The sequence below is a fragment of the Manis pentadactyla genome, chromosome 10 (genome assembly GCF_030020395.1).
Source record: "Manis pentadactyla isolate mManPen7 chromosome 10, mManPen7.hap1, whole genome shotgun sequence".
Classification (NCBI taxonomy): Eukaryota; Metazoa; Chordata; class Mammalia; order Pholidota; family Manidae; genus Manis; species Manis pentadactyla.
The window spans coordinates 6,382,289-6,402,299 of record NC_080028.1 but is presented as its reverse complement, the minus strand read 5'-3'; the positions used below and the strand labels follow the sequence as shown (position 1 = coordinate 6,402,299).

The 20,011-nt window shown below is 47.4% G+C and overlaps 1 protein-coding gene across 1 annotated transcript; it reads right to left on the bottom strand.

Moving 5' to 3' along the window:
• Positions 1 to 515: 515 nt before the first annotated feature.
• LOC118935326 (uncharacterized) lies at positions 516 to 18,947 on the bottom strand. The gene is made up of 4 exons (XM_057508339.1): positions 18,861 to 18,947; positions 18,287 to 18,673; positions 9,767 to 9,912; positions 516 to 857 (listed from the first exon to the last, which is right to left on the bottom strand). The coding sequence occupies exons 1-4, from the start codon at positions 18,945 to 18,947 to the stop codon at positions 845 to 847; spliced, it is 633 nt and encodes a 210-aa protein (XP_057364322.1). The 3' UTR covers positions 516 to 844.
• Positions 18,948 to 20,011: the final 1,064 nt, after the last annotated feature.

Genomic DNA, 20,011 nt, shown 5'->3' with positions numbered 1-20,011 from the left:
ATATGACATACAAAGCGTGCACCTGATGAAGGTGTCCATGAGTAAAGATCCGTATCTCAGATCCAGCATGCAGTTCACATTATCAGGTGACCTTTCAATGCTGTGTCCTTGAGTTTTAGAGTTTGGTTACAGTCTTCATTAAATACTGTATGGCTTATCATATAATAATAATACAGATTATCATATAATAGTAATTACATACATGAGTTCAACATTTTTATAAGCTTATACTTTTAGAAAAAATATTGCTAACAAATTTTTAAAAACTGGAATACAGAATAATATCACAAATATCCAGTGACTATGAAAATGATTTCCTTTTCCTCCAGAGTTTAAAAAATCAAATAAAATAATGCAGTTGGCATGGTCTAGGGGACAAACCTGTCCAGGCGGAAGTCAGCAGATCCTGGGCAAATGATTTCATTTCTCCCGGCCTAACCACTTACTTACTCCCCAAGGTCCAGGGCTCAGCTCAAGCCAGGACACACAGCCTCGCCTTTCGCCGAGCATTCGCTCCAACCACCAAGACTCACTTGAGAAAGTCTCTCTCAGAAAGGCTGAAAATTACTTTCCCTGCTCTTCAGAGTCCACCTCGTGCTATGGACCCCCTCGACAGCGCAAGGCTGCTCTGCTTGGGCTCAGAGCAAGCTGCTAGATGAATCGATGACCTTAGAAGGCACGTACAAATGACTACGGTGGGGCAGCATGGTGGCGTGAGGAAACGGGACCAGGCAGTAACTGAATCACCGCCATGAAAGAGAACGTCCATCACACTTGTGAAGTATTGCGCCTTTCTGCCTTTTTTTCTGCCCACGAATGTATTTCATGATATCCTTTTTGAGGCTCACTTGCAGACTCTGCTAGAAAGGAGAGGTGAAAGGGAAGTGAAAAGCCCACGCTGCTAATATATGTGCTTCTACTGACACCAAAGGTTGACTGTGAAATCGACACTTGGAGCCCAGGCTCAGCTGGCCACAAAGATTGCCCCGCGTCTGTCTGCTCTGGCCGGCTAAGAAAGGCAGGTGAGGAGCCATCTTAATAGGAAGATGAGGGATGAGGTGTACCACCTACTGACCAAGTCTCAAACACAAGCCCATTCCCTGTTGTTTCTGGCCTGTGACCAATTCTGCAGGCCTGAGACATACTAGCAGCCACAAATCCCCATCTTGCCCTTTTAAAAGCTGTAAGGAGAAAAGGAGTTCATTATGCCGAAAGTAGAGCCACAGAGCCTCCACAGGGACAACCTATGGGACCAGGATGGTCTATTTAGGATCAAATGATGGCTTCAACCTTACTTCTAAAACTATATATACAACCACCATTAAAAAAATAACCAAAACAAGGCTGGCCCAGACATCCTAGAAGGGACACTAATGTAGGACGCAGCCACTAGCAAGCAACTGATGGCTGATACAACAAGCGGCTCAGTCATGTTCTCAGGCTGGGAGCACTCCCTGGGTCAGCAGGTCCCTTCCCCCATGTGGCTGAAGGGCCATGGCCTGTTCTGCCCCGTGTCATCCCGCACCTTCCTGGAGGGGCATGCTGCTCACCCAGGCCCCCAGTTCTGTGCAGACAGATGTTCTGAGTTGCTTCCACAACCCTTTCCAGAAGCCTCGCCAGGTAGTCAGTGAGAGACCAGTTCCTCAGCCATAAGGAGCCCCTTTGGAAGGAAATCCAGAGGCCAGTGGGGCTGGGGGGAGCAGCGCACTGGAGCTGAGAGGCAGGTCCAAGGAAGAAGTCACCTTACTTAGCACATGGTCTTCGGCGTCTCTGATCTGGGATTGGTGGCGGGGAGTTGGGCCTAGCTCTCTGGGGAGTGGACCACTGTCCCTACCACTACCACCACACACCCGTAGTGACCGAGAGAGGCCTGAACCTTTCCAAGCAGCCCCCGCGGCAGTACACACTGATTTTAGCAGCAATGCCACTGCACAAACTCTCCGGAGCTGCCGTCCGAGCGCAGGGTGACTATTTTGAGTTCTTACCTTTTCTTTAAACTTTATTGGAGTATAATTTAGATTTCAAAAATGTGTGCTCATTTTTAAGTGTGCCCTTTGATGAGTTTTGATAAATGTATAGCCTTATGAAACCAGCACAGGGCACATGTTTTTACTGTCCTCGATATTTGGCAAGCTTTCCTCCTTGGGAGGTGAATTTAATATCTGGAAATATGCAAATGTCACTGTAACCCAGTCTGATTAATAAGAATACTGATCATTAAGGACCAAAAACAAAACAAAATTCAGACATGGCTGCAAAGTAATTTGTTGCATAGCTCTGACTACCTCTGAGGGTTCTTTTTAAGTTAAGTTCTAAGAGTATTTCTTGATCTATGACATGACCAATGTGAACAGTCTAAAAATCACTGAGAAAGTATAAAATACAGTGTCTATTTCATTGGAGAAAATATTTTGTTGTCATTCTTCATACGTTACACATACTACTACCTAGTTTTTAACAGCCTTCCAGGAACCAAATCTCCAAGTAATAGAGCTTCACTGAAGCCTGAACTTCTGGGGTGAAGTCCTCTGACATCAATGGGACTGACTGTGAAGTTTCCAGAACTGAGGCCTGCCCATTCTGAGTAGGCCCTCACACTGCATGTTATAATGCAATATAAATTACTTCTCAAGTTGAAAGACAAATCCTTTCTACAAGGATATTTTGCCCGTGTATGGTATTGTTAGTGAAGATAGCCCTATTGTGTATTCCTACTTACCACATGCCACAGGACAGCCTTAAGCTTTTATATGAATTAACTTGTTCAGCATGACTCATCCACACTCTACGCAATGAAGAAACTGAGGCTCAGAGAGGTACAGTAACTCATCCAAAGCCACACAGCAGGCACATGTGGGACGAGAATTCAAACCCCACCAATTTGGCTCCTGATCCTGAGCGGCTACCCTGGCTGCACAGCTCATAAGGCAGCTCTGGACAAAGTTTCTGCACTGTTTCAAAGTGGGGAACCAGAGCAGAAAGATCCAGTAGTGACTCTCTTAGCTACCAAGGTGGCAGACAGGTGATCAACAGAAGTATTTGGGGTTGTCCTGAGTCAGGGGCTCCCAAAATTCTGTGGGAGATGGGTCCTTGGCATCTCCAGTGAGGGCTGTGGAACTCTGTGCACAGACACGCAGGTGGGCGCACGCACACTAAACTTCACACAGCCCACAGGATCCACATTTAGACTGTGACCTGCTCCCCTCTCTCACCCTAAAGAAATTTCTCCTTACCTGTGGTTTTAGAATTTTTTTATTCACTAGTTCCACTGAAATGTCTGGAAAAATAAATCACTCTTTTCTTCAAGACCAAATGTCCCATACATCCTTCCCTCATTCCGTTTCTCCCTCCCCTCCTTCCGATAGAAACCCATGCTGAGATTCTGAGGATAAATCTGTCTGAAACCCAAGCTTTGATCCCAGTAAGAAGCTGGTGCTGACAGCAGGCTGGCAGAGCCCGAGGGGATAGGCTCTGAGTACCGGTCATCGGTTCATTCGGTTTATGAACGGCCTACTAGGTGGTGGGTGCCTGGGACACGTGGGAGCAAAAGCAAGCTCCCCACCCTTTGCCAGAGCTTCCATTCCAGCAGAGGGAGACAAATGACAACAACAGAGATGACAAGCAAGTAAATCTTGGAGCTTGTTAGAGTGGTAATAGAAGGAAAAAGAAAAGGCAGAAGGGGAGAGGGGATCTAGATGCTGGGGTACAGAGCGGTTTTGGGTCAGATGGTCAGGGCAAACCTGGTTGAGGAGGTGGTGTTTAGGTAAAGCCTCGAAGGAGATGGTGGGACTGGTCACGTGGGTAACGAGGCCGGCCAAGCACCTGTTCAGGGGAAGGGCCCAGGACAGCAGGGCATGTTCCTGAGGTCGATGTGGCTGGAGGGCAAGAAGCAAGATCAAGGTCAGCAGATGAGCTCAGGGAGGTACTGAGGCCAGTGCCAACTTTAGAAGCCATTGTAAGGATGCTGCTTATGGAGGGATGGGAGGGGCCATTGCAAGCTTTTGGACAGGACATGGCTCTGGCTGCTGTGCTGAGAATGGTTTTAGGAAGCAAGAGGGGAAGCAGGGTGCTGGGCTGAGGTGCTGTGGCGCTGCGGCAGTGGCCGGAGAGGTGCGGGTGCCCGCAGCAGTAGGGCTGGCAAGGGCTGGAGGTTCTACAGTTACTTGAACACAGTGCCAGTGGCATCTCATGACAGATTGGCTCCGGGGGAAAGAGGAGAGGGGAGAAAGGACGACAGGAAGGGCTCCGGCCTGAGCGACAGGGGGATGGAGTTACATCAACTGTGGGACAGACTGAGCGATGAGCAGGCCCACAGGCCAGAGGGGATAGGCACAGAGGTGCCGACAAGCCAGCCAGGCGCCCGAGGGTGCTCAGCAGAGGGGTTCTGGTCAGGGGTATGAAGGTGGGAGCTGTCAGGCACAGGTGGCAAAGCCATGAGTGCTGCCATAGGACAGAGAAGCTGAAATAAAAACATCAACTTTCGGTTCATGCAGAATGTTAATTTCACCCAAAGAAAGAGGACATTGTTAATATATTCACTAGGACTTTACAAAAAATCAAGCTATCATGTATAAATTGTACAAGCTGTAGTGGAGGAGACGATGTTTTCAGCTCTCTGTTGGGCCTCTTTCCCTTGATTTGATTCTTATTAGTATTTAAAAAGTGCAAAGCATTATACAGCATCTTAGATCGTCTTAGCTGCTGGGGACACTGGTCTACTTTTTTCAGCTTAGAATTATGCTGACCCCTCCAAATGACCAAAAAGTCTGTAAATTTTCTGACATTGAATCAGGGAGGGTGAATGTAATCTATTTTAAGATACAAAGTTGGTTCTTAATGTGTTACTCGGTATCTTATTTCAGACCTCCCACGCATTTACTGTTTTTCCATGATCTGCATCACACTGACACCTTGGGGTGGGCTGGAGAGCGCCAGCCACGGGTGCTGAGGGGGCCTTTCGATGGCCGCTTTTCTGGGTGCTGCACACGGAGCTGGGGGACTCAAGGACCTGACCAGGCGGCCTCTGAAAGCTCTGGGTGCAGTTCTCTACTTCTGTGGTTCTCCTCAATTAAAAAGGAGAAAAAGATCAACTTGAGGAGAGTCAGAAAGATGGAGAAAGTGTGAGGACAAAACAAAAGCAAAGGAAGGCATAGAGAGAAAAGTGAAAACATCCACCAGAGGCCATGAGGGACACAACACAGGACGGTCACGAAGTGGCTCGGAAACTCCTACCCACGAGGACCTGGGTTCGCCGGCAGGGCTCCATCTGGCGTGTGGTAAAGGTTCCACATTTTAAAGAGTAAAATTCATCCCTTGTCCTGCTCCTCAGCAATCCAGAGCCCTGCACCAGACGCGGCCAGGGCCATCATGCTGCACGAGTTTCTTCGGATGCTAGGAGCCACGTGGCCCCTGGCCGCGTCTTCGGCTTCCAGGATGCCCTCAGAATGTGTCTTTGACCCCAGTTCCCTCTCCATGAATATTAGCCTCCATTTTACTTCTGAAAATTACTAGCTGTTTAATAAATATAGGAAGAGCCTGAAAGCCTCTATGGCCTAGCTTGAAACTCAAGAGAAGTCTCTACCTTTGAAGTATTTTGAGTAAACCAAAGCTAGACGGTGTCTCAAGATGGAGCCTTGAGTAGAAGGAACAGCAGGGCTATTTACAGGTCAGACATGGATACACTCCTCGCAGGAACTGGACTTGACGCACATCCGCACAAGAATCACAAGACCTGGATTATCACCCCAGGTCTGCCCTTCATTAGGCTGATCTTGGACAAGACCTTCATCCCCAACAGATGGTGATGCAATTGTGGCCTGACTCAAAGGGATGCTGTGATCCAATGAGAAAAGTCACTCACTCAGTACCTGTTTGTTAAATTATGCCTGTAGAAATGCTATGTAAGTTATAAAATGATAACAAGATGTTATTTTTTGGCAGAAGGCAATGAACATCTTATTCTATTGGCATCCAAGATTGCAAATGCCTGCAGCACCTGCTGGGTTGTAATGGCGGAGAGAGCAGCCATGTACAAAGCCTACATGGGCTTCAGGTGCCTCGCTGCCAGTTTTTGAAAGAAGGAAGGAACGCAGATTTAATGAGTGCCAGCTACGATTTACCCACTGTCCTTTCTGTCTGCTTTGATCACGGCTGTACACCACACTTAGGCACCTGACACATACTGTAGTCCATCACATCTAAGCTACCTTTGATTGTAAAGGGCACCATTACTTTATATACCACTATGAAAGAAGTCTGAGGATTAAACTATGATATCCACTGGTAGTAAAATTCATCCCAATTTAAGGGAGGCTAAAAGGTGAAAAAGTGTGCATTTTGCAATCAATGCAAAACAGACTTCCATAAGTATTTTCTGAATGAATACACACTTTCACATCAATTTCAGTTTATCTTATGTCCATATCAACCTAAAACTAAGCTGCCTAAACACAGAGAGTATGTGCCAGCACTAGGTCTCAGGTGAAAGGCATTCCAAATGTTTGACTCTGGTGATGCCAACAGTAGATACTCAGAAAATCTGTATTAGGGCAAAGAAAACATTATTCCAGAAATCAGGTAGCCATCTCTATTATCTGGACAAAACCCCAAGCAAATGCGGGGAGGGCAGAGAATGAGGAGCTGTCACTCATGGAAAGAGATCCAGTTTGGGAAGATAAGAAAGTTCTGCAGATGCATGGGGGTGATGGTTGCACAACGGTGTGAACGGACTTAATGCCACTGACCTGCACACTTCAAAATGGGTCAAGTGGTAAACTTTGCGTTATGTATATTTTACCACTAAACAATTACAAGCAAGGGCTGATGGGTAAGTAGTATGTCTTACCAACTTTTTGTGTCTAGACTAGACATTAAATTTACAAAAATGGAAAACAATGCCATCATACTCATTGTTTTTGAAAAGTTACCTTTCATAAAAATATGCTGTTAATGTCAACATTTAGTGGGCTTATTATTTTCAAATGCATTAATACGTATTTTTTAAATTTCTCATCTTTAACACTGACCCACTTAAACTGAAGCTCTTTGGGATCCTCAATTTTTATGGGTGTAAAGGGGTCCTGAGACCAAAATACTGGGGAACTGCTAGGTTAGTGGAAAAGGCAAACAAACAAATAGAAAAATGAGTAATCAGGAAATGTCCAGGGCCACGAGTAAATATGTTGATGTTAACAGGCCTCACCAAGAAGCTGAGCCCTGCGGACAGGAAGGAGCCCTGCGGGCAGGGGCCTAGGACGGAGGCTGGCATTTCCTCAGGCAGGATGAAAGAAAACAGAACACCTACAAATGCAAATCCTGTAAAACTGCTCCATGTGAGCAAGGGATCAACAGCACAGGAGGAGGCCACATTCCGGCAGCTGAGTGGAGAATGCACCAGAAGGGCCGTCAGGGGAGCCGCTAGGACCCTGGGGCAGGAGCTCAGGTCACAGACGGGGCCTGGACTGGGTGAGAGAGGTAGATGTGCAGGGCAGCTCTCCAGATTAAAGACTCCCTTGGGAGCCACGTCCTGCAGGAAGCATGCCGCCTGGCTCCCTGTGCACACCTGGTATGAGGAGGACTACTCTGAGCTGTCGGCACCCGCTGCCCTGCTGCCCCGGATGGGAGCCCCTTAGGAGTAGGAATGTATTCTCACCTGTTCCTCCACCACCTGGAGCAGCGCCCAGCACGCGGTAGTGAGAGCAGTGACAGCAGTATTAGCCGAGTCTGTGCGCATGGCTCCTAGTGCTCCACGTGCATCAGCTTGTTTAATCCTCACAACAAGCACGTGAAGGAAATGAGATCCATGTGCCCACTTTACAGAGGCAGCTGAGGGGCACAGGGGTGAAGGACTTATCTGAGGGCATGCCCCTGGGGGCAGCAGAGGCAGGAGAGTAACAATAAGCCCACTAAATGTTGACACAGGATTGTCTGGTTGGGTGGGCCTCTTCACAGCAGGCACTTAGTAGCCACGCTGCGGGAATGAAGGTGTTAATGAAAGCTCTGAATCAGGGCAACCCATTCAGTAAAATTCCAGACAAGTATTTACCAAGCACCCATCTGTGCCAGGCACTGTGCTAGGCACTGAGGATGCAGTAGCGAAAGCAGCAACAAGTCCCTGTGCTAACCAGAGGCTTCCATTCTGGCAGGGAGATGGGCAGGAAACAAATCCAGGAACGAATCAAACCAGAAGGGCCCTTGCATGCGCTAAGTGCTGGAAGGGCCCGGGGCTGGGACGTGCTGCTTCAGAGGGAATGAATGGTCCCTGAGTCGAGCCTCCTGGGGGCCTCAGTGGGGAGCTGGGTTTAATTCTGGGTTCTGAGGTGAGGCACAACCGGCTCACATTTTACGAGGATCATTGCATTTGCTCTGGGAGAATAGACTAGAAGTATACAGAGACGCGACAGGCTATTTTCCTGGTCCAGGGACGAGACTGTGGCTTGGATTAGAGTGGGCAGTGGTGGGTGGAGTAATAAACAAACCGACTTTGGGTTAATTCTTAAGATAAAGCTGGGGTGGGATTTGCTGATGGACTAGAACCTTTATCAACTTTTATTTCTGCCACTACTTTATCTACAATGCCAGGTCCTGGTGATTCTACCTCATGTATCACCCAAGCCAAGACCCACTTTTCAGCCCTGCGTGTAAGTGGTCAGGGTGGCCCTCACCTGTTGGCTGCCCTGGCCCCCCTGCCCTAATCAGCAGCACACAGCAAACCCGGGCGAGCCGAGGGCTCAGCCTGCTGCACGGGTCGCTGACTGCAGCATTAGTTAAAAGGCTAAATGGATGGCGACAAGTGCTCATCACCAGGCGAAGATGTGACAAATTCTACACCTATACTCTGAAAAACTACAAAACTGTTAAAGAAGAATAAGGTAGATCTTTATGTGCTGACAGGAAAGGTATCTGCGACATAAATATTTCAGTAAAAGAGCAAATTGCTTGAAAATATGCACGCTTCCCATTTTTATTTAAAAAGATGTATGTATATTTGCATAGAACAGAGTTGGAAGGATACATACCAAATCGCGGACGGTAATTCCTCCTAGGTGTGGGAGGGCAGAGGGCTAGAGGGAGGGCTGTACATACATCCCTGTACTGTCTTACTTTTTTAAAATTATTAAGTGTTGTTTTTATAATAAAAATTGACACCTTTTTCCTACAGCTCTGCCCGGCCTCTACAGGCGCTGGGGGAACCCCTCTGCCCTGCACACCGTGCCCACCTCTGGCTCTCAGCCCCTCTTCCTGCACACAGTGCCCTGCCAGGCTGTTTTCTGGCTCCCAGCTTTTGGCATCACTCCCTGGTCTCCACTTAATGCGTCGTCCTTTCTGGCAGTGCCCACACCCCCGATGTGGGGCGGCCCTCCCACCCAGTTCCTGCCCCACCTGCCAACCCTGCACCAACAATCTTGGCCCTTTTCTATCCCAGCTTCTGTGCCCCCACCCTCCACATCTGTGTAAGATACTGGTACACTTTGATTGCTTCCCTCCTGGGAAACGTCCAAAGGTTCCATTGCCTATGATATAAAATCCAAACTCGCTGGCATGGCAATAAAAGCCTTTTGCGGAACTTGGCCCAACTTCCCTGCCAGCCGCTCCCCTGCTTCCTGTTACCCCTGTGAAGCCACACCAAACCATTCATGGTTCCAAACATCCACATACTTCAGGCCTTTCCACCCTTTTGCCTGTGCTCTCGGAGCCTGGAAGGTACCTCCCACTTGTCCTTACCCTCCCACCCCCTTCAATTGACCCCAGGCAAACGAAGGCCTACCTTTCAAAGCCTGGGTAAAATTCCCCTCCTCCGGAAAGCATCCTCTGAACCTGCCCCAGGCCTGCACAGATAGTTAACCTCTGCTCCCTCTGAGATAGGAAGGCAGCAGGGCATAACTCCCACCCAGGTAAAGTGCAGTGTGGGCCCTGGAAAAGGACAAAGTCTTACAAAACAGGGTGCTTGAGATTGAAACTATGTAACAATTTATTCGGCATTGGGACCCAGTGGTATTGAATAGCTCATTGCTCATAGTCATGTAGGCCTATTAGCTTACAATAAGGTATCCTGGAAACCTTCACAGAAATAGGTTAAAATATAACTAGGATTCTTGCTGAAACTATAGAAAACTCCCACTGCAGCAGGCATAAAACCCTAGACACGAGACCCCAAACGCAACTTTGCCCCTCCCTGCACCTGCGGGGAGTTCCATACTTTCTCTTATCCTGAATAAAGCTCTCTCTGTATCTGAATAAAAACTCTGTAAATCTCCTGCCTTGTCTGTTCACGAAGTTCATTCTTTGACTCCTGCGAACAAGAACCCCGGCATCACTTCCTCATTTTGTACCTTTCTCTATCACAGTCCGTTGCAGGGGCCGACACACTATGGCCAATCTGGACTGCCACCAGATTTTGTATGGCCTGGGAGCGAAGTATGGCTTTTATATTGTTAAATAATTGAACAGAAATCAAAGACCATTTCATGACACCTGAAAATTATATGCAATTTAAATTTCAGTGTCCATAAGTAAAGCCATGCTCATGCATTCAGTTAGGGACTGTCCATGGCTGCTTTTCATGCTACAATAACAGAGTTGAATAGTTGTAACTCTCTATGACTGCAAAGCCTAAAATATCGACTACCTGGCTTTTTACAGAAAACCTTTGCCAACCCGCGACCTACTCTATTTATGTATTTATATCTCGGTTTTCAAGTAGACAGTAAGCCTACACAAAAAAATTGTACTGTTTATCCGTAGCCCTTAATATTACCAAAATACAGTAGGATTATAATAGTGAGCTGACACATAGCTGTTCAGTAATGATGTGCTATTGAAAGGGAAAACGAGCTGCATTTCGGATTCACGAGTCAGGACGTTAGCATTTTTTTCATGAAGAGGAGAGACAGTAAAGATCTCAATTCCACTCACTATTCCTACTGATTAAGGACAAAAACTGATGTATAAATAAACTCTTAATAGGAAACTGGATTCTCATGAAAAATTCTCAGGCCCACGATTCCACTGATCTTATTACCGTAACACAGGCTGTACTTACCTAAGTAGGACTTTGCCTAAGGTGCACAGGGGCTATTTCCTCTCGTCGTATCTAAAGAGCTGTGCAGTTTCCACAGTCCCCCATAATCTGATCTCACCCTACTCGTCCTGATGTCCTGATAGGGAAAAACTTACAAGGACACCAGTCTAGTCCAGGTGGCTCCCCTTGCTGCCCTTCTTAGCAAAGACAACAGAAACTCCCTTAACCTCCCCCTCCCCTTCACTCCCCGCTCTGCCAGGCACTTACTCCCTAAACCTACTCCCCCTTGCTTGCTCATTTCTGTGCACGTAGAAATGTTGCAGATACGGAAGCAGAAAGGTATATATTGCTCCCCTTGCCTTTGTTCAGGGCTCAGACCTTGGGACATTACTCCCCTCTGAGCCCACTGGTGTAAAATAAACCCTCAACACTTCAAGACTTCTGAGTGCCGCTTGGTTCTTCCGTCAGTGATCCAGTCCAGGTTTTTCCAGTATTTTCCGTAACAGTCCAACCCCAAACAAGAATTCTTTCCCAGAGACAAGTTTATGTTCCTTATTTTCCCCAGGACACCTGTCTCCTTCTGAGGCCACCTATCAAATTGTAAGCATCCTTGAAGACCTACCTTTAAACAACTCCTCTTTCCTTGAAGATGCGGACTCCTCAAGATTTCCAGAACATGTATTAAAACCAAAGCAACTACCTGTGCTATACCTCTCCACCCTCGATCAGAGTTTTACAATCTAGTAGCCACAGTGGACCTGTGTACTCTTTGTGAAAACTTCACCTTCATTGCATCCCATTTGGCTGTCCCATCCATGCCTAGATTCTCGGCAAGTGCTTAAAGGTTTATTGAGTTAGGGTGTCAAAAATGAGTAGCCAAGATCAGACAAGAACCCCAAATTGTCATACATGGAGATACAAGTAAATTCAATAATGGAAAATATACACAGGATGCTACTGGCAAGTCAGTGGGATATCAAGCTGCTTAGGGAATAGGTACCTTCGACATCATCAGTGAATGTTGGAGAGGCTTTCAAGATACAGGAATAGGAGTGGAAAGATATTCCAGACAGAAGGTACAAAAGCTCAACACAGCAATTCTTGATCCTTCCCAACACTTCACTAGGCCTGGTGTGGAACAAGAAAAAGTTGGGTTAAACTAATTAACAATTATTAAGAGCTTGACATGGATCGATAAACCTAATTTTCACAACAACCCTATGAGGTCATTATCCCATCTTACAGATGCGAACCCTGAGGCACAGAGATGGTAAATGCAACTTGCCATGACGTGTAACTTGTCAGAACCAGGTTGTAAACCCAAGCAGCAGGCATGCATGTCAGGTAATAATCAGTTTACCCCACACATTTTTATGTGGTTAGTCCTAGGAGAAGGGTAATGCTTCATGAGTCTTTTAAAAAAACTTAATCTCAGATTGATTATTATGCCATTTTTTTACATGCTGCATTAATCATTTTTGAAAAATCAATTTCCGTTTAATATTTTTTAAAGATATTACAGAATTATTTCCTATATTCTCTATGCAGTACTTTCATCCCTGTGACTACCATATTATGATTGAGAATTTTTATACCCCTTTATCCCCCTCACCATCCCCACCCACCCGACCTCACCCCTATGGTAACTACCAGTCACTTCTCAGTATCTATGAGTCTACTGCTGTTCTGTTCATTTTGTTTTTAAATTCCACAAATAAGTGAAATACTGTAGTATTTGTCTTTCTCCACCTGGCTTATTTCACTGAGCATAAAACCCTCTAGGTCCATCCATGTTGTGGCAAATGGCAGGATTTTTCTTTTTTATGGCTGAATAATATTCCACTGTGTATATGTACCACATCTTCTTTATCCATTCATCTACTGATGGACACTTAGGTTGCTTCCACATCTTGGCTATTGTAAATAATGTGGCAATAAACATAGGGGTGCATATATATTTTTGAACCAGAGATTTTGTTTTCTTTGGGTCAATTCCTAGAAGTGGAGTTACTGGTTCATATCGTATTTCTTTATTTAGTTTTGTGAGGAACCTCCATAGTGCTTTCCATAGTGGCTGCCCTAATTTACATTCCCACGAACAGTGTAGGAGGGTTCCCTTTTCTCCACATCCTCACCAACACTTGTTATTTCTTATCTTCTGGATAGTGGCCATTCCTGTGCAGCGATATTTCATTTTGGTTTTAATTTGCATTTCCCTGATGATTAGCAATAAGGAACATCTTCTCACATGCCTGTTGGCCATCTGTATATCTTCTTTGAAAATGTGTCTATTCAGGTCCTCTGCCATATTTTAACTGGACTATTTGTTTTTTTTGGTGTCAAGTCATATGAGTTAATATATATTTGTTTTCTTGAAAATATCTTGGGTTTATAAAAGCTTCAACACACTGGGCCGAAATGTCCATCAATAGGGGACTATCAGCCACGAAAAGACAGAGACCACTCTGCACAGCTGCTAAGGAATGTGGCAAAGACTCTGTCCTTGGCCAAACTCTGGTCAGGCCCCTCTAAGCCCTCTCTCCACTAGGCTTCCCCTGCGCCCGTAAGACCTGCAGCTCTCAGCACAGCCCATCGCAGCCCCCTCCCACACTAAGAGATTTGAACACACATGGGCACGGTTTCCAGTAGCACAAGGCTGTCCCTGGGATGTGGACCCAGGCCTCCTTCAAACGCCTGCCTGAGGAAGCTCAGGCAACCAAAAGAAGCATTTACCCTTTGTTTCAGTCGACACCTGAAGACAGGCCTCTGAACCCTGATAGCTTGAGGAAGTTCGCAACTGTAAATCCTTCCTCTGTCCCTTTGAGACTGGTATGTATCTCTCAAAACCCAAGAAGTGTCATTCTCAAAGCCATTCCTTTGAAATGTAATCCTTGGGAGGATAGCCGCCCACCCCCACCCCCCAGCTTCCACAGGAGGCTGAATGCCTGGCGGGGGTAGTTGCCAGCTGAATGGCCTAATCAAACTGACATCTACCCACCCTCTTACTCAGTAATTTTTCACTTCTCTGACTCACTCCCCCTCCCTACTCTCTCATTTTCCCTTTAAAACACCCAGTCACCTCTGCACAAGTCAAAATGGAGCTCAGCTCTTTCCCCAGTGCAGTGGTCACTGCATAAAATCTGTTTTTACCCCATTTGCTAACACCTGGCTTTATCCTCGGCATGTGATCATGGGGATTGCTGAGTGGCAAGGGCATGGTGTGGGCTGGCTGGCTGGGGACAGCACGGGAGACCGCCCTTCCCCAGGTGCCCTTCTGCTTGCTGCACATGCTCAGCCAAGCTTTTCAAAGTCAGCACAAATACTGTAATAATTTTAGGAAACATTTATCCGATGCCAGGCATGACTCTAACTGCTTTACCAAATTAACTCATTCCATCCTCACGGCTCCTGCAGTGGGCTATTTTTATTGTACCCATTTTACAGACAAGAGCCCAAGGCACAGAAAGGTTGAGAAGGTTGCTCAGGATCACAGAGCTAGTTGAGTGGCCCAGACAAATCCAACCCCACACTGTCTGGCAGACATCTATAGCCACTTGGTAACGAATTTGTTCATATTTGAAAAAATAAAGCACTGCACTGACTGTATTTTAAACCAAATATAAAACATTGATCACTTGCTTAAGCTTTTGCAGATATAGATCTAAATAAAGAAAATGAAAACAAGAATGTATAAAGGGAGGGTGGGGGTGGGGGAAGAGGTGATGGAGACAGAAAGAAGGGGAGACATGCTTGCACAAAGGTTTCCCTCACACACTTCCTGCTTACGATGTTCATCATTTATCTTCCTACTGGAAGAAAGGAAAGAAAAACCCAACTTCATGGGAACTGGATACATTTGGCATGTGAGTAAACACGCTTCCTTTTTCATGATTATGTTTATCTTTATGTTTTAATTAACAGAAGCACCCAGAAAACCAACTCATTTCAGACTCAAAATAAGCTAAACTTTATTTTATAGATATGAAATGCCTTGCTTTTGCAAAATTTAACATTGTGCAATCACCTATGTTCTTACAAGTAGCACATAGTTTGAAGCACTTCTGGTTGTTTCAAAATGTGCTTAAAAACACAAAAAGGGTTTTTCAGATATGCCAAGACTGAACACACAGGGCCTACATCTGGAGTAGCCACAGATGTAGCAGATTTCTTCCCAATTGTGCAGGTGTACCACCTTTATAAAGCAGCTAGGCATACTTCTTCCAGAACGTTCTCATACTGAATGAGTAAGCTGGTGTCTCCCATTTCATGTTTTGCCATTATACTTTCTGGCCCTAACTAATTCAAGAATATTCTAAAATAAGTTATAACACTCATGGATATTTTTATTTTGACTGTTTATTTCAGAGGTCAGGCTAATAATAATAATAGCTGCCACACAATGAGCACATACTATACCAAAACTGTGCTAATTATTGTGGGTGTGTATATATACATATATAAAGAAATTATTTTATGTTAAAATAAATAAATTGAAGTTAAATAACTATTTTTTTTAATCCTACAATAACTTTCAGGTACTTAGGTACCCACTTGAAAAATACTTTTGCATTATAATCAATGCCAAAATATAAATATTCAAACAAAATGTATACAGCTTATAACTCGACAGAGTCTTCAGCTTAAAGTACATCACACCAAGAAGCTTAAAAAGCAGTTAAAAATATGACATGTGGACATTATATACCAGTTTTCATCTACACAGCAAAATAGAAGGGTATGGACTATGTAGATAGCACTTCCAACAGGCTCAAGTGGCATTAAGAAGTTTTAATCTAGTCTCTTTTCTCAGTAATTTTTTAAGGCTATTTTTATCTACCATTTATTTTTTATGCTGGACACTGAGCCAGGCACCAGGCACCCTACTGGCCATTTTCTCAGTTATTAAATGACTCAATACATACGAAATTCTAGGAACTGTGCTGTACATAGCAAGTGCTCAATAAACATTAGCTATTATGATCTCAATTTTACACATATAATAATTCCTAATGAGGGAAGGATTATCATGCTCCACCATGAACGAGGACACGGTGCTGGGGCCAGAGTGAACCAGTTAGTCGGTGGCAGGGCCCAGCCAAGGTCAGGTTTGTCCCTTCTTACACTGTCACTTCTTACTGCACACTTGACCAGAATATTCTTGGAAAGGATTTGGTAGCTTGTCAAAAAATGCACACACTGAATGTAAATTCAATTCCAACACATGGCACAATACAGACTCCATAAGGTCTGGAGAATACCAACTCTTTCCCTGTGGAAGCTAGAGATCCCTGGGAAAGGGAACAAACTGGCAGGACAGCCAGAAAGCCAAATGAGAACTGGTCCTACCTTGCACACAGCTTCTGTGGGGGGAACTCCTGCCTCCCACACACCTTTGCTGACAGCCTGCCCTGGACTGGGATCTTGCTGATGCTGGGGAACCAGAAAGGTGGGTGAGTCGGCGCGCTGAGTGGCCCCGGGAGCTAACAGGCTGGTGGCAAAACAGCCCGAGGGCAAGCAGAAAATAACTGCAACCTAGATTCAGTGAAGAAAACAGGGCGTTGAACTAGGGACTAGGGTCACAACTTTGGATGTCTAGCAAAGTTTCTTCTATTTTTTCTATTTCCCTATTAAAGGTTTTTAATCAAATCCTATGGACAAAATAAACTGTCTATTTCCCTTCTTTCCTATCCACCTGGAACTTTCCAGTGATAAACTGGATGGGTGGAGACCAAGGAAGAGTCTAGTTCTCCCTAAGCCTTTGCTGGTCAGTCAGTATGTTCTCCTAAATGATGCAGATGAGGAGGGTCTTAGCCCTACACGGGGGACACGCCTATGTCCCTTTGTGTCCCACATCACTTTGATGGACCGTAATCTATCAACCATTCACCCAACAGGGGCACAGTTTTAGAATAACAAGAGACCCCAGGATGCCCCTGACGCCATCAACTCAACCTAAAACACACTCACCGTCCTCATAATCCCTGCCTGGTAAGCCTGAACTGCCCGCCGACTCTGGTTCTCAGTTGACCCAGAAGGTCTTCAGAAGCGGAAGCTCAAAGAATCAAATCACAAACGAATCAACAACTGTAAAAACAAAGCTGTTCTGTTTTCTGTAAATATCGGAAGCCCAATTCCAAATTTAACATTTAAGTGATTATCCAACGAAAATCTCAAGTCTTCGTAAGACGGAAAGAGATGTTATTTAATTTTTAACCCCTGCGGTTCTCGAACCTAAAGTTTGGAAAACTACACCCTAGAGTATGTGCATTTCTCTCCATTTTCTCACACAAGATGGAAAATTGGCCCTTCTTCCCTTTTCCCTTTAAATTAAGGCCAAAGCCGGAGCAGCCGAAGTGCGATGTGAGAGCAAGAACGCGGACGCGGAGCCCGGGCGCCCTCCCGGCGCAGGCCCAGGTCTCCACGGAGGCCGGGTGGAGGGCGCGGGCCGGGGCTGCAGTAAGGCGGGGGCACCGCCAGCGGGCGCTCCGGTTGTGCCTGGGCGCGTCCGCGCTCTGGGGTCCCCGCTGCCGCCGCACCTGGGCCTTTTTGCTGGCATTCACCTCAAACCCCGCAGCGCCGCCCGATGTCCTCGCACCCGGCCCGCCCGCGCGCCCGAGCCGCTCGCGACGCCTGCATTCGGCTTCTGCAGCGGCGGGTCTTCGCCTGGCTACCCGGCCCCCAAAAACCTCCACCAGACGCCGCCCCGGCCCCCCTCCGTCCTGCAGCCCCACCTCCCTCAGTTCAGGAGGATCTCTTTTGGCGAAAGAGTACAAGTCCCGACCAGAACGGAAACTCGCCCCGTCCCCAAAGGGGTTCCAGAAGGACGGAAGCCGGGAGAAAGGCGCAGTGTGGACGCCTCCACCACACACTCGCCTCTCAGCGGCCGCTAGGGCGCCGTCCCACCCGCCCCCGCGCGCTCTCGCCGTGCCCTCCTCCCACCGCCCGGGAGCGCGGACCCGCCCCACCCACCCCCGCGCACTCCCGCCACGCCCCTTCCGCGCCCCACCCGCCCCCACTCACCACGCCTCTCCGGGGCGCGTGTCCCCCACTACGCGCGCCCGTGCCCCTGGTTCCCGAGTAGCAGCCTTCCCCGCGCCCCTCGAGTCCCTAGAAGCAAATCGGCTTCACGAAACCATCTCAAGGGCGGGAGGGACGGGGAGGGAGTGTAGGTGGCGGGAGAATCGAATGGAACTGGATGGAAGCTCAGTCGAGGTTCGCCCTCCCCCGGCCGCCCGCCAGCACTGCGGCGTCGGTCAAGCTACTCACCCGCGTTTCAGCTGCCGCACAAGCGGCTTGGATGAGAATTTTTCCGGATCCCAACCGAGGGCCCCTGGGCGTCTCTGCCGCTTTCGGCCTGGAGGCTTTCCCAGACGCGCAAAGGGACTGGACTGCCGTTTGGCCTGAGTCTGGGTAGGAAATTCCCGGAGGCACAGAGCGGTGGTGGGGCCGCGGTAGCGAAGTCCTTGCCGTCGCCAGCCGCGGGACGCCGAGGGGCTGGACGGAGCCCGAGACGCCAAGGGCGAGGAGGCTGAGAGGACGGGACGTTGGGAGAGCATCTCCCTCCCGTCCTTGCCCCGGAGCTGCCTGCTGTGCCCGAGGCGGGGACGATCCCCGCCCTGACCTCCGCCGAACTGCTTCGTTCAGGGAACACTCCTTTAGCGGGGCCCAGCGCCAGGGCCGCGAGGAGGCCGAGAGGCGCACCGGGAATAATTACCGGCGTCGTCATAGCAACCATCAGTTGTCATGCCACCAGCCCCTTGGAACTGCAGCCCCTTAGCTGACGTTGGGGTCCCCGGGAAACATTATCCGAGCCTCTGAGATGCGCACGCAGGGAACTTACCGGGCAGCGCTCCCGGGAACCACGCGGTGAGCGAGTCAGAGAAGCTCGCAGAAACTGAAGCGCGTTGGGAGTCCTGGCCAGGTCCATAGGAGCTCAGGAGCTGAGATGGGCCTTCAGAGCTGTCCTCAAGAAATGGGGCTGGAGCTGAAAGGGCGGAAGGGGACATCAGAGGCTTTTGTTTTGTTTAACATTTTATTATGGAAAATTTCAAATATACACCAAAGGAGAGATTAGTTTAACAAACCACCATATACCCATGTTCTTGGTTAAAGTGTTTTTCCCCCCAAAAAAAATATTGGAGTCCTAACCCTCAGTAGCCACGAATGGACCTGATTTGGAAATAGGGTCTTTACAGAGATAATCAAGTTAAAATGAGGTCATTAGGTGGCCCTGATCCAGTATGACCGGTGTCCTTATTCAAAGGGGAAATTTGGACATAAGAGACAGACACCCACAGAGGACCATGTGAAGACCCAAAAACACACATGTGAGGATGAAGGCAGAGATCACAATGATTCATCTACCAGGTAAAGAATGCCAACGTTCGCCAGCAAACCATCAGAAGCCGGGAGAGGCACGGGCAGATTCTGCCTCACAGCCCTCTGGGGGAACCAGCCTTGCTGCTTCTAAGTCCGGGACAGGAAATCCCAGGGCAAAATACCTCTGAAATCCGAAATCAGTCAAAGGGAGAAATAAAGTTTAAAACCTGTTTATTGCTTACATAAACTACAGTCCAGCTGTCTCCCTCTCCCCTGCTCCGGAAGAAGCAAGCAAGCAAGCCCCTCCCCTTAACCTCTCAAGTTCAGAGACGCCCTCCAGTTGCCCAGGTAATTACCCATTGACATGGAGATGAGCTCTCCACCCCTGAGGATATGCAAATGCACCAAAGCCAGGTGAGATATTCTGGAAATAATACAATTTCACCTACACTGGCACATTGAACTTGGACTTTGGCCTCTAGAACTGAGACACTTTCTGTTGTTTAAGTCCCCCAGCTTGTGGCATTTTGTTCCAGACAAACGAATACAACCCACCACCAAAGATCAACTCTTGCCACATCAACTTCTTCTCAGATGATTTTAAAGGCAGAAGTGAGGAGGAGACATTCCCAATAGAAGGCCATCCCGGACCAGGGTCTATGCTGGGGTGGG

Excerpts from the sequence above, each read along its gene's own strand:
- LOC118935326 (XM_057508339.1), bottom strand. The coding sequence starts at position 18,947 with ATGGACCTGGCCAGGACTCCCAACGCGCTTCAGTTTCTGCGAGCTTCT. Across the intron at positions 18,674-18,860 it reads GTTCCCGGGAGCGCTGCCCG|GAGTGTTCCCTGAACGAAGC; the intron begins GTAAGTTCCCTG and ends GCCCCGCTAAAG. Across the intron at positions 9,913-18,286 it reads GTGCGGCAGCTGAAACGCGG|GGCCCACACTGCACTTTACC; the intron begins GTGAGTAGCTTG and ends GTCCTTTTCCAG.